The sequence below is a fragment of the Brassica oleracea genome, chromosome C8 (genome assembly GCF_000695525.1).
Source record: "Brassica oleracea var. oleracea cultivar TO1000 chromosome C8, BOL, whole genome shotgun sequence".
In the NCBI taxonomy this organism is placed as follows: Eukaryota; Viridiplantae; Streptophyta; class Magnoliopsida; order Brassicales; family Brassicaceae; genus Brassica; species Brassica oleracea.
Window position 1 is genome coordinate 22,921,807 of NC_027755.1, and position 14,237 is coordinate 22,936,043.

General features: G+C 33.6%; 1 protein-coding gene and 1 pseudogene across 3 annotated transcripts; both read right to left on the bottom strand.

Moving 5' to 3' along the window:
* Positions 1 to 594: 594 nt before the first annotated feature.
* Positions 595 to 2,899, bottom strand: LOC106309977 (4-coumarate--CoA ligase-like 8). Of its 3 annotated transcripts, none has more exons than XM_013747154.1 (5): positions 1,618 to 2,898; positions 1,395 to 1,540; positions 1,227 to 1,294; positions 1,019 to 1,121; positions 595 to 875 (listed from the first exon to the last, which is right to left on the bottom strand). In XM_013747154.1, the coding sequence occupies exons 1-5, from the start codon at positions 2,843 to 2,845 to the stop codon at positions 762 to 764; spliced, it is 1,659 nt and encodes a 552-aa protein (XP_013602608.1). In that variant the 5' UTR covers positions 2,846 to 2,898; the 3' UTR covers positions 595 to 761. The 3 variants fall into 3 exon arrangements, with proteins under 3 accessions (XP_013602608.1, XP_013602609.1, XP_013602610.1); XM_013747155.1 differs by having other exon boundaries at positions 786 to 875; positions 1,198 to 1,294; XM_013747156.1 differs by lacking the exons at positions 595 to 875; positions 1,227 to 1,294 and having other exon boundaries at positions 1,025 to 1,121; positions 1,618 to 2,899.
* Positions 2,900 to 10,584: 7,685 nt separating this feature from the next.
* Positions 10,585 to 13,356, bottom strand: LOC106310552 (annotated as a pseudogene).
* Between the last annotated feature and the right edge of the window lie 881 nt (positions 13,357 to 14,237).

The following is a 14,237-nucleotide window of genomic DNA, read 5'->3' on the forward strand; positions in this document are numbered from 1 at the left end:
GAACTAAGAATTTGAGATTACATTATACTAACCAAAACCCAAAGAAGGGTTAATATGTTTTGATTGATACAGGTTATCTCTCGGATCCACAATGATAGATCCTAGGCAAGTTCTGTCTTTGCAACACGGTAGCACTACTTTACCTTGGTATTGAGACCATTAGTCATTGGCGTCCATGAAGCTCAACCATCAGGTTGGGATGCGCCAACTTGAAGGACATATATGGAGGTACACATCAGGGGGAGTAATACGTGTTGTACTCTCTTTCCTTCTTCATGGTTTTGTCCCACTGGGTTTTCCTGATAAGGTTTTAATGATGCAACAGCCAAAGCGTATTACAAACTCTGAATGGTTATGACATCCAAGGAAGAGTGTTATAAACCATATGATGGATGTCCATAACCGGTCCGGTCCATAAACCTGCCCAACACCTAAAGAGAGAGAGAGAGGCGGCCGCACAACAAGAGGAGACAGAAGCGGCTTAGTAAAGGGGAAACCCTAGTTTCATTTTCCTTGTATTTGTACACTTTCCATATTTATGTCTTTCCTTTTATCTTTTTGTAACTCTCATATATAAGGGCACCTTATGATCGATTAATATAATAAGAACTTACAGATTCTCAATCCTTAAGTTTACAACAAAAACTATATATTACAAGTTTACAACTTCTCTTATTATGATTCTTTCGTTGTGTGCAATTTCTTGCTTATAATGTTGAACAAAAACTATAAAATAAAAAAGTAATAATGTTGTGATTCGCTTAAAGCTTAGAACTGGCTAGTTTGATTAAGTCTTTACGAAGTATCTTGCCCGATGGAGTTTTTGGTATGGAGTCTACAAACGCGACCTTCCTTATTTTCTTATACGGTGCTACCTGTTTGTTTATTACATCATAAACACCCAAAATAATCAAATAGTAAATTCTTAAGTTGTTAAAGAAATCAACCAAATAAGCTAATTAATCCTTCAACAAGATGTGTTAAATTAGTAATAAAATGATTGTGGTTATATAAGCACCTGTTCAGAGATGAAGTTAATAACTTGTTTTTGAGAGAGATCGCTTTCAGGCTTGCGCGATATGTAAGCCATCGGACATTGCCCTGCTTCTTTATCCGGTAACCTATGCAATATACAAAAGCCGAGGAGAAGTAAGAGAACGACGTGTTATGCTGATGATTTAAAAACAAGATTATTACCCAAAGCAAAAAGATCAACAAGACTTAACGGAATAACGGCTGCGTCTAGAATATCTGGGTGGTTCAGTAAGAGAGCCTCTAGTTCAGCTGGAGGTACCTATTATACATCCCCATAACACGTTAGTTAGATAATTGCATGTGAATTTTTGTTTGGTAAACCTAATTAATTTACATGATACAATGAAGACATGTCTAACCTGATAACCTTTGTATTTGATTAGCTCTTTCAATCGATCAACAGTAAAAAGAAACCCATCATCGTCAATGTAGCAAAGATCTCCGGTTTTAAGCCATCCTTGTAAATTAAAACATTCTTTTGTAGCTTCTTCATTCTTAAAATAACCTTTTATATACACAAATAAATGTTGGTCATAAAAATGTATACGTGTAACCCAAGCAATATCTTATTTTTTTATTTACCTTTGGCAATAGAAGGCCCTTTAAGCCAGAGCTCACCCGTTCTATTAACACCCATGACCCGACCCGTATCCGGATCCACAATCCTCGCTTCCACACCGGACGACAACAACCCCACCGCACCATATCTCCGGCTCTCCTCCACCGTATCAATAGAACCTCCTGCACCGTTAGATTCCGTCAAAGCGTAACCCTGAAAAATATCAACCGTTGGATACTTCTCTATAAACCCTTCCGTAACCTCCTTGCTCAGCGGAGCTCCACCGCACCTAACTATTCTCAGCGAGCTCAGGTCGTACTTCGCCTTGATCAGCTCTGCTCCGTTCATCATAGCTACTATAACCGGCGTCACCAGAACCAGCGTCGTGGCTCTGTACTTCACAACCGCCGCCAGCATCTCGTGTAGCTCGAATCTCCGGAGGATCACGACCGTGGAGCCTAACGATGCGGTGGCCATGACGTAGTTCAACAAACCGAACGTGTGGAACATCGGAACAGTGCAGAGGAAGATCTCGTGCGGGTCCATTGGCTCGACGAGGTGTCTGGCCACGTGTGCGATTAAGTTCCCGTGAGACGACATCACTCCCTTGCAACGTCCTGTGGTTCCCGACGAGTAGAGAAGCATCGCCGTGTCGTCCTGGTGGACTCGGTCTCTGACTCGGTTCTTCCCACTCAGCTCCTTATTCATCATCTCACTCATATAACCGACGACTCTGACTCCGCGAGTGGGTCCCATTTTCTCGAGGACAATGGAGATACCGGAACCGGCGAGTTTCTGACTCAGCTCAGGGGTCGTGAAGGCGAGAACCGGGTTGCTGTCTGCCATCTGTCTTGAAATCTCACCGGCGGTGTTGAGAGGATTCGCGGTGGTGACGACGGCGCCGAGAGACATGACGGAGAGGCAGACGATGGGGATGGATATGGAGTTGGGAGATAGGACGAGCACGACGTCGCCTTTTCTTACTCCAACGTCGCGGTGGAGACAGTCCGCGACACGGTTTACGGCCGTCCAGAGCTCGGAGAAGCTTATGCGGCGGCCCGTGGCGGCGTCGATGAAGGCTGTTGTGCCGCGGTGAGGTTGAAAGGAGATGAAAGTGGTGACGTCGAGTGAGGTGTTCGCCGGAAGTGGCAATGGGTTGCGTTTACTGTAAAACGTCGAGTTTTCATTGCAGAAACCACTTCTAGGATCGATGAGAGATGATGATGATGATGATCTTATGGAGTTTGTCATTTTTCTTCAGGTGGGGATTAAATCATCTACTTTAGATGGATGCACAGCTCTAGATTTGTCAAAGTATTTATATTAAGACCATGATTAACTCAAATCTGGTTCTTAGATTCAGTTAAGAGACGGTTCTTAGCCGAAAAGTATAAAAAAACAAAAAAAACAAAAGAATGTCAAATCATGAATTAAGAACCTCAAATTAAGAACATGGGTTAATCATGTTCTAAGAACCGTCTCTTAGGCGAAAAGTGTGAAGAAAAAACAAAAAACATGTCAAATCATGAGTTAAGAACCCCGGTTAAAAGACCGGGGTTAATCATGTCCTAACTTAAGTTGACACATGACACATGACACATGGCACGAACTTAACAGCTCAGCGTCTCTTACTTAGACCGGGGGTAATGTTATACAAGAAGATGTCATGACGTATAGTGTAGTGTATAGTAATTAAACCAAAAACAAATTAAGTGTAGTTCCAGTTTGATTATGTTTCCATGATTTAGAAGTTATACAAGCAAGCAATGGACCAAACTACAATTTGTCACCACAAATAACGTGATTATGCGTATACATTATCCATGAATTCCCCGACAAATAATCAGGTACATGTTATATCATATAGTTGGTGTATCTGTAAATTGCATAACAAGTTAGCTATTATACATTGTCACCAATTTGTAAGTTTGGCTAATATGATCTGGTCTTAAATTTGGCCATTTTGTTAGATTCACAAAGTTTTACATCTCTCGTATTTAAGTTTATACTATTTTGAATAGGAAATAACAAGTAAACATTCAGTTTCGGTAAATGATTAGGATATCTAAAATATTTAGAAAATATGATAAGATCACCCATATAAAAAACTCTTATATAAACCGAATAGGAATCACATCTAAATCTGAATAATTCAAATTTGATCAGATCACCCACCGTCACTGTTTCTTCGATGGCCGCCGCCGTGGTTGTTTCTTCAAGCACCGCCACAAACCCGTAGATCCTTTCACCGGCATAGTATATTATTTAGCATTAGTATAGTTTAAATGTTTTTTTATTTATTTCAAACAAGGACTAGATCTCGATCCGTGCCACGGATTCTTATTTTCATTTATTTTTATATAAATATTTTGTTTTTAATTCTAAATTGGTATATTATAATATATATGTGTCTATCAATTTTTCAAACATAATAAATTTACGGTATATTTTTTCATTGAATAGATTGTTTCAAACTTTCACTTATATTTGTATTTTCTTATATATATACATATTTTTGGATTATTAGTTCATTATTAAAATCGTAACTATATATATAAAAATTAGTAAAATATTGTTTTGTTGTCATATTCAAAGATAATGTAACATTTCACAAAATTAGAAATTTAAAAAATTAAACTTTTCGCTTCATAAATTTATATTATCGAATAAATAATTAAACATTTAGTTTTTGTTTAATTTTTAAAATAAACTATATAGTTTAAAAAAAAAAATTCATTGGTTTAAGGTAGTTTAAATTAATCATTGTTAGATAATATGATTTTTGTTATTAATGTTTTTTTTATAATTAAAAGTTAACATCGATAAATATTTAAATAATTAACATATGGAGATATAGTATTACAACATTAAATTATATCTATTTAATTTGTATTATCTATAAATTCAATGAATCATCTATTATTTAAATCCAATTATTGATATCCCAATAAAAATTTATGTTAGGCCCAAAATTTAAATGATAAGATTTGAGATTAAATGTAACATGACTTTCTAGGAATATGTCCATTAAATTCATTTTTAAAAAAATCACACATGAATCAAGGTTGTGTTGTGACTTCTGTTTTAATATATAAGATAGTTTTTAATGTTTATTTTAATTTTTCTAATTTTATGTAATAAATATTTGAGATTTTTATAATATTTTCTATTTTTTATTTTTTTGTTGTTTTTGCATTTCTTTTTCTTTGTTTAAAGTTCTGAAAATTGTCGGAAATGCCAAGGTAATTACCGACAACCATTAGCGAGAAATTTTCCGAGAACACGTTTTGTCGATAAATTCCGACACTGTACCGACGTCCTATTGTTTCCGACCGTCAAACTCCAACGAAATGATAGTTCTCGGAAAATTCTCAGAGATGAGGTCTCCCGGCGAGTTTCTGACAAAATTGGGCGTCGGTATAAATGACTCTTTCTTGTCGTGAAATAGTTTAAACATTATTCAGTTACATGATTTCAAGAGCTTAATTATATATTGCACGGATCCAAATAAATTACTCAGTTACTTTTATATTTACTAACTTTTGGATGGTTGGATCAATACATATGTAATTAACGGTTATTCTTTTATATGCACTAGTAAACAACCCCGCGCGTGAAGAATAAACGTAAATTGTTTAATTTAAATGTTGGACTTATAAAATTGTGTTAATTTTTTAGTTATTTAATATAAAATGTTTTAACATAGTTTTAGTAGATTAATAACTTGTGTAATTGAAAACTTATACAATAAATGAGTGGTAAATATATAATGCGTATAAAAACAGGAAAATGTTATTATATTTGTTTGAAAAAACAGTTCTAGTGTAACATTGTAAAATTAAGAAACGTAATCATCCTTAAATATTTTTCCTAATCTCTTTTTTTTTCTTTACAAGAAATAATGACTTTACTTCCTTCTGTCTCGACAACACTTGCATTTATAACAGGCTGCTAAATATAAATGATGTATTTATTAAAAAAAATTTTTGTATTTTATTTACTTTGTTTTTTATAATTAGAAACAAAAGAAAGAGAATAACAATTGTTAGTCAAAATGTATTGTACCTCTTCAATATTAATTGGGTTTCTTGTTGATTCAAGTGACTGTTTTTTTTTTTTTTGTCACGTAATTCAAGTGACTGTTAATCTTGCTGAAGTTGAGTTATAAACTTATAATTAAAAGATGTGACTTTAACATTGAATTTGAAAACTTTTCCAATTTGTTCTGATAAGAAAGAGATAATTGTGTTATCACATGAATCATTATATGATTGCTCCTGCATTTTTGTTAATTTTAAACATTAGTATTTATTTATACATTATAGTGTAATAATATTTATAAGTAGTACCCTTACGTAATTTAATCAAGTCTGTTGAATATTTACCCATAATTCTTGTCATTTCTTTATTGAATGTGGTTAATAATGCAGTATTTTAATTATCTTCGTCAATAGTCTATGTTTTATAGCTATTATAAATTACCATTTTATTATTAATCTGTTTATTATCTAAGTTTAAAAAATCTTTAGTACTCTTAGTTACTTTAAGATACCAACAATATCCATGTTTGTGCATTTTTGCAAATAAACTTTCCACCCACTTTTTGATATATTTTTGCACATCGATGACAAGATATGTAATTTCATCCATTTATTGAACTAATTTCTTTATTTTTCTTTCAATGGTAAACTCTTTCTTCCGACAATAAATGGACTACAACATATTTTTTTTAACAATTATGAATATTTTGATGTTTTTAAAACTCATATGTGAGTTTTATTAGAATAAATAATTGAGATACCTCAAACAAATATCTAGAAATGAAATTCATTATTTATGTTATTTTGACAATGTTGTTAAGTGTGTTGATTACATTGTTTTCCAACTTCACTTGTGTTGTAGGTGTTCTGGGTAGTCCACAAATTAATTAATTGGTTATACATATACAATAATATCTAGCCAATTAATTAATATGTTTGAATTCAATCTATATGCATTGGTTACTTTGAAGGATTGAATAGTACCCAAGCGATCATCTCTATATATTTTCGAAGCTGACATTGTGTTTAAATAAATATATCCCATTTTCCATGTTTATAACCATAATTTTATTTATTGTTTAAAATTTTAATTTCTATCTAAATTAAGTATGATGATACATTACAAAACCTGAAAATGTTTTGGGATGACCACTTGTTATTATTAGAGTTACACTTTTTGCTTCTTTATTTTTTATTTGTTTTTGATAGGTATCTACCACATTGTCCCATATAGTAATATGCACTTTGATTTCCCTATTTTTTATTAAAAAATATTAAAAACGTTTAAACTTAGTGATATTATAAAACAGTAAGTATAAAAAGAAGCGTAAATATTATTAAAACGAGATTTTGAAATGTAGTAATAAAGTTAATATTAGGTTATTTAATTTGACGCAGTAGTTTTGCAAAATATTTTATTATGTTTTTTTGTCAAACTTAAATCAAATTCTAAGTTATGAGAAGAGTTTAAATCTCAAAATTTTGATATTTTAATATTTTACTAATAAATTATCTTTCTGACCGATGTAACTATGAACTTACCCTTCGAATTGAAGATCTAGGTTTATTCTTCTTTGTCTACTACTTGTATCTTTTGTGTTCAGCGTTTCTTCAATGATAACACCAATAGTATCTGTAATTAACTTAATTATTTAATACACATTAACTACATCAATAAGTTTTGTGTTTATTTATTTCTGTATTACCATCATATGATTAATTTTTGTCTACAATTTTCATAAGTTGAACATAATCGTGGAACCTAAATTTCCCACAATTTATTAATACACCATATTGTTCAATTTGAGATATTGTTGAATCATTCAACCAAATAATAAAAGGATGTTCTGAAATTTTATAATGTTCTCCGGTCCTCCAAACTCACAATCATTGAAGATATATATTTTACACCAAATAATAAAAGGATGTTCTGAAATTTTATAATGATCTCCAGCCCTCCATACTCACAATCATTGAAGATATATATTTTACATTCTAATGGTTCCTGAGAAAATTGATGAATGTATCAGTTATAAATTGATCCCACGATAGTAGATTGCTAGATTATAAAAAATTTGAAGTTATTTATTGTATTAAAAGTAATTCAATTAAAATATTGAAAACACTACATTTTCATCCGGTAGTAAGAAATTAAGGCTTATAACCAATTTTAGGATTTCTTACTTCCCACATTGTCTTATTACTCTTTCTATAATTCCTTGTTCTCCACGTTTCATCTTGATATTTTCTAGTAATTTGTAAGTAGGAAGTTTGATTCCTTCCTATCCATGTTGTTGTTGTTTGTGAATTAGTGATCCTTTTTTCTCTACTTATAGTGTAAAAAGAGTCTTGAACAATTGTGTCTGTTAGTTTTGAAAAGTTATGTTGTATTTTTAATGGTAACTTTTTATTTTCTTTGAACTTTTTAGTTATTTCAAATACATGGAGTACGTACATTAGTATGATGAAATACAAAAGAAAAAAAACTAATATCTAGTGTTACCAAATGTCTTTCAACGTGAAAACACACCTTTCACATTTGTTTTCAAAGTTATAATAATTTAAAATAACAGATAAAAAAAAATTTCATCATAAAAAGGTAACTTATTTATTATTAAGAGTCATTCAAACGGATATAGTGATTATATTATCAGTAGTAAAGGAAAATGATGAAAAGGCACATCTGTTAAAATTAGAAGCACTGACACGTCTTTTCATTTTTTCGTCAGTTATATTTTTATATGTTTATATATGTCTATATATTTAGACCAAAAATATATATAATTATATACTCATGATTTTAAGGTTATAATAACTTAAAATAACTGATACAAAAATATCCTCACTTCTTATTTATGCAATAGAGAAAGTTTAATCCTCTTAAGGTGTTTACTAATTTATCTTCAATAGAAAAAAAAGAATGAAAAAGCACATCTGCTTAAATTAGAAGCAGAGTTGTCACAACTTTTCAGTTCTTCATCAGTTATATTTTAATACGTTTATATATGTACATAGATGTTTTTATTCTAAATAAGAAGACATAGTAAAAAAATATTTATTATTTTTTTTGGTACGTAATAGTGTTGTCAAAAGTTTTATTCTTATACAATTTAATTATTTTTTACAAAGTTTACCACGGGAAGGAATATCAAATAGGATTTTGTTAACTAATCCATTTCATATTTAAATTAAAAAAAGTCATTTTTATGCTGGTAAAAATTAATTGTCAAGAGAATAAACAAATATGGGCAAAAATCTATGTCTATCTCTTCCAATTTTCTTTTTATTTTATTTTATTTCTGTAGACTTTATTACTTTTCGTCTACTTTTTCTTTTCGTGCAAATTCTTTTCATCTATGATTTTATATGGTTTATATGTGATCAAATGGTTTGGTAGTTTCACAAATAAAATGAAATAAATCTAAGACTACCATGGAGATTTGCATATAAAATGAAATAAATCTCAGACAGGAGTTACTCTACTTTTTTAAATGAGACTTCCAATTTTATTTATTTGATCCTTACGTTCTAGCAGCAACAACAGCAAAGTCACTTGCAATAGTTATTATCCAACTTTATATGTTGGTTGGACACTAAAATCATCTCGTTTATCACGTTGCGAGAATGGGTTATGCCTCGTTGGACACTCTACTTCCCACTCTTCATCTCTTGACTTTGATGCAGTTAAAGGACGAGCCACCATTGTCGTCACCAGACACAACTACAGGAGGAATCAGTCGTGCCATCAAAAGCCAACGAAATGGTTCCGAATGATGAAGACGTGGAGAAGACAATACCAACATCAAATTCTCTTACAATGAGACTTTCATATAAAATGAGATAAATCTCATACTCGACTAACTCTACTTTTTTAAATAAGACTTGCAATCTTATTTTATTTGATACTAACGTTCTAGCGATAACAACAGCAAGGTATGTAAAATTTGTAATATTTACTCTACTTCTTTAAAAACAACAAAACCCAGTGATAAATGTCACCGTAAACAGATCAACACTTCAATAATGACTCTGAGACTTTAAAGGAAGGAGAAGAAGAAAGACTAATGACGTTAAATTTTTTTTTCTATTTGTTCCCTTTAATCAACCGTTATAGAATCTATTATTAAACATCAATTATTAAGTGTACAATAAGATACCAAATGAATACGGAATGACATACCTTGACATATACCAAGAAAATAAGAAAAGGAGATAGAAGATGGTTACTAAAACAACCAAGTATGTTTTTTTTATAAATTTCTGCTATAAAAATTTCATTATATAGACTATGAAAAGGTGCATCCAGGACTAATCTAGAAGCAATGTGTTGTTTGAGATGGAAACATTTCAGATTTTTGTTTTTAAATTTAAATTGTGAAAAATATGTTTGTTAAGGGATGCATTGCTTAAATAGATAATGAAAAGGTATGTTTGCTAAAAGATGTATTGCTTAAATATATAACTATTTAAGGAATAGTTGTCAAACATAATATTTTGATGACATCAACAAGAGCGTTTATGGTCTTTAGAGCATCCGCGTTGAGGGTTTATAGAGGGAGTTCATACAGAAATCAAGAAAAAAAAATAATAATTCAACCACATGAACCTTTCTCTCCTAAAGCTCTCTTGGATGAACCCCTCTCTCCTAAAGTTCATCAATGTAGGCCCACGACACGTGGCGGCCCGCGATTGGTCAAGTTTTTTTTTTTTCTCTTTTTTTAAAAAAAAAATCAAAAAGAAAAAGAAAAAAAATTTAATAATAAAAAATTGAAAAGATGAACCTCACGAAGGGATTCATTGATGTGGATGCTCTTAGATCACAAAAATAATAAAAAAAATTGACCATTGGATTGAACTTTTTTTTCCTATAAAAAAAATGATGTCAGCAACTACGTAATTTGGGTTTGCTATTATATATAGATTTTGTTGACGCTCGAACTACACGTTCATATGAATGCATGGAGACTGTTATTTACTTTTTTAATTGTTCCAGAAAGGTGGAAGATATGATAATTATAGAATTGAAATTGGCTCTCATTAATAGTCTTGTTACAGTTTTAAACCGTGGAGTTGGAAGTTGCGAGCTTGATGAGGTCCTTGCGCAGAATCTTCCCTGATGGATTTTTTGGTATGGAAGACACGAAAGCCACCTTTCGTACTCTCTTGTATGGTGCCACTTGTTTGGCTACAAACTCCATCAATGACTTCTCTGATAACAAGCTTCCTGTTTTTCTTACAACGTACGCCATCGGAAGCTGCCCGCCCTACTTCTCTGTCTGGAAATCTATAAATTCCCAAAAATGTTATAAAACTCAAGATTGTTTCTGGTACAAAAACACTTTATAGTGTTATTGTTGTTGTCACTTACGGGATCACTGCGGCATCAATGATTTCAGGATGAGTGAGCAGCAAACCTTCTAGTTCAGCTGGAGGGACCTACGTATACCAATGATCACCAAAAGAAATACCCGATGATTGAATGCTTTTCTAATCTAAAGGTCGGGTATAGAAATCTGAAGATGTTGTTGTTCGAATATACACAAACGTTCATATTTGACAAAATCAAACAATAACCTGGTAAGCTTTGTATTTGATTAGCTCTTTCAATCGATCCAATATAAAAACAAATCCTTCATCGTCGATGCAGCAGAGATCTCCAGTTATTAGCCATCCTTCTGAATTAATAGTTTCTTTTGTAGCTTCTTCGTTTCTTTTTTTTTTTTGAACAAATCTTCTTCGTTTCTAAAATAACCTTTTAAAATAATGAAACATAAAATTAAATTCATAATAAACCTTTTATTTAAATCCCTTGTTGCGCACGGTGACGTATTATATAACCTTTTGTGATGGCGGGACCTTTGAGCCAAAGCTCGACCGTTTGGTTCACACCCATGATCCGACCCGTATCCGGATCCACAATCCGCGCTTCCACACCAGACGACAACAACCCAACCGCACCGTGTCTCTTACTCTCCTCCACCGAATCTGTCGAAGCTCCTGAGCTGTTTGATTCAGTCAAAGCGTACCCTTGAAAAATATCAACCGTTGGATACTTCTCCAAGAAAAACTCCGTAATCTCTTTGCTCAACGGAGATCTCCACCGGATCTAACCGTTTTCAGCGAGGTCAAATCGTACTTGGCCTTGATCAAATCTGAGCCGTTGATCATAGCTACCAAAATAGGCGGCACCAAAACAAGAGTCGTGGCTCTGTACTTCTCCACCGCCGCCATCATACCGTGGAGGTCAAACTTCCGGAGGATCACCACCTTCGAACCCAAAGCCACGGTGGCCAAAGCGTAGTTGAGTAACCCGAACGTGTGGAACAACGGAACGGTGCAGAGGAAGGTCTGGTTCGGTTCCAGTGGCTCGGCGATGTATCTCGCCACGTGTGCTATTAAGTTTCCGTGAGAGATTATCACTCCTTTGCTTCGCCCTGTGGTTCCTGACGAGTACAGAAGCATCGCCGTCCCGTCCTGGTTAACTCGGTTTCTGACTCGTATCTCACTCGGTTTCTTTTTCGTCATCTCGCTCAGGCTGCCGACGACTCGGACTCCGAGAGTGGATCCCACGCGCTCTTCGGGAGTGGCGAAGGCGAGCTTTGGGTTGCAGTCTGCGACCTGTCTGGAGATTTCTGAGGCGGTGTTGAGAGGATTCGCGGTGGTGACTACGGCGCCGAGTGACATGACGGAGAGGCAGACGAGAGGGATGGAGATGGAGTTGGGAGAGAGGATGAGTACTACGTCGCCTCTCCTTATTCCCATGTCGTGATGGAGACAGTCGGCTACGTTGTCTACGGATCTGTGGCGGCGTCGATGAAGGCGGTGGTGCCGTGGTGAGCTTGAGAGGAGATAAATGTGGTGACGTCAAGGGAGGAATTTAGCTGGGAGTGGCAATGGGTTGCGTTTACTGTAGAATGTGGAGTTTGCATTGCAAAAACCGTTTCTAGGATGGATTGGAGATAAAGAAGAAGATGATGATGATCTTTTACAAACAGCCATTTTGTTCAGGTGGTTAAATGGATGATGCAGCCCTGAGATTATTAATAACATATAAAACTAATTTATAATCTGAAGACAGAAACTGAGACAGAACCATAGTCTTTGATGAACTAGCAAACCTGGAGTTGCCAAACCGGGTTTTGATGATCTTTCAGAAACTGCCATTTTCTTCAGGTGGTTAGATGGATGATGCAGCCCTGAGATTGTTAATAACATATAAAACTAATTTATAATGTCACTGAAGCATTTGAAAGTGACCTAGAAATGGTTTGTATAAAAAGGGTGCACTAATGGAAAAAATTTACTGGTTGGTTGAACAAAAGAAAAAGCAAAAAGAAATAGCTGAACCAGTCTTTGATGAACTAGCAAACCTGGAGTTGCCAAACCGGGTTTTGATGAAGCGTTAAATGAATCTGAAGAGAACTTCCGGGAATTAAGGTGCAAGTCAGCAAAGGGAAGAAGCGGAAGAAGAGCCATGCAGGGCAGCGAACCAATGGAAAAGATCCTACCAGAGTGTGCATTTCCACCAGACCGCAGAGTTGATGATACCATACGTGTTAAATGAGTGATAGTGAATCTACCAAACCCCACCGTAGATACTGCAAGAGTCATCTCAAAGAATACCCCAAGAACTAAGACAAATCTTTGAATGGAGGTGGTCTCTCTTTTACTCAGGTTGACTATTTTTCTAGACGGTACGTGTACATTCAACACTACACTACAGTATGCCCCTCTGAAAATGAGAATTAACCATATAATACATTTATACCCAAATATAATAGTAATACACTAATACTCTTAAAAAGCAAACCAATGCTAGTATATATATAGATAGATACCAAGACCTCGTTGAATGTAATGTAAGTATAGTTCCAGTTTGTTCATTTTCCCATGTTAAAGAACTTTTATTACCGAACGACATGATGTCCCATACGAAAAACGTGAAATTGCCAGAACAAATCCAAGAATTTCCTGACAATGAATCAGGCAATACTATAGGAAATCTATTACATATTGTACAAAACAGGTGTAGTCTAGTATCTTAGCGTAAAGCATCATTATCGGTCGAACTTGTTTTGAGTTTCTTAATTTTTTTTTTTTTTTGTTCTGTCCGGGTTAAAAAAAAAAAAAATCAATCGCGGATCGCCACGTGTCAGTGGGGTCCGCAAACAGTACAAGAAACTGCCCAAAGTCGACCATTATCTCGTGGCTTCTGCAACCGATTTTTAAAAAACACACGGGACCCACGCCTTTAAAACCCCATTAGTATATGGTCTTAGTTCTTTTTAGGCCTTGATTGGTAGAGCATTAGCATTAGCGTTATGCTCTCCAAATACTCTTTGGCCAATGCTCTCATATGAAGCTTTTAAAAGAGCATTTGCATTTATAATTTATAAAATTAAGGAAAATATATAATTAATTCATTTATTTTATTTAATAATATCATAAAATTATTTTTATATCCAGAAAATAAAATTTTGATTTCTAAAATTAATTTACAATAAAAATATTTTTTAAAAATAGTATTTCACATTTAAATATAATTTAATTTTATATAATTTAATTTATTTTAAATGCGAAAAAATTATTTTAAAAAATAGATA

What these genes read in the sequence shown, in the direction of transcription:
- LOC106309977 (XM_013747154.1), bottom strand. Translation starts at nt 2,845, where the DNA reads ATGACAAACTCCATAAGATCATCATCATCATCATCTCTCATCGATCCT. An exon ending in AGGGCCTTCTATTGCCAAAG is followed by an intron (nt 1,541 to 1,617) that starts GTAAATAAAAAA and finishes TGTATATAAAAG; the next exon opens with GTTATTTTAAGAATGAAGAA. An exon ending in TTAACTTCATCTCTGAACAG is followed by an intron (nt 876 to 1,018) that starts GTGCTTATATAA and finishes ATAAACAAACAG; the next exon opens with GTAGCACCGTATAAGAAAAT.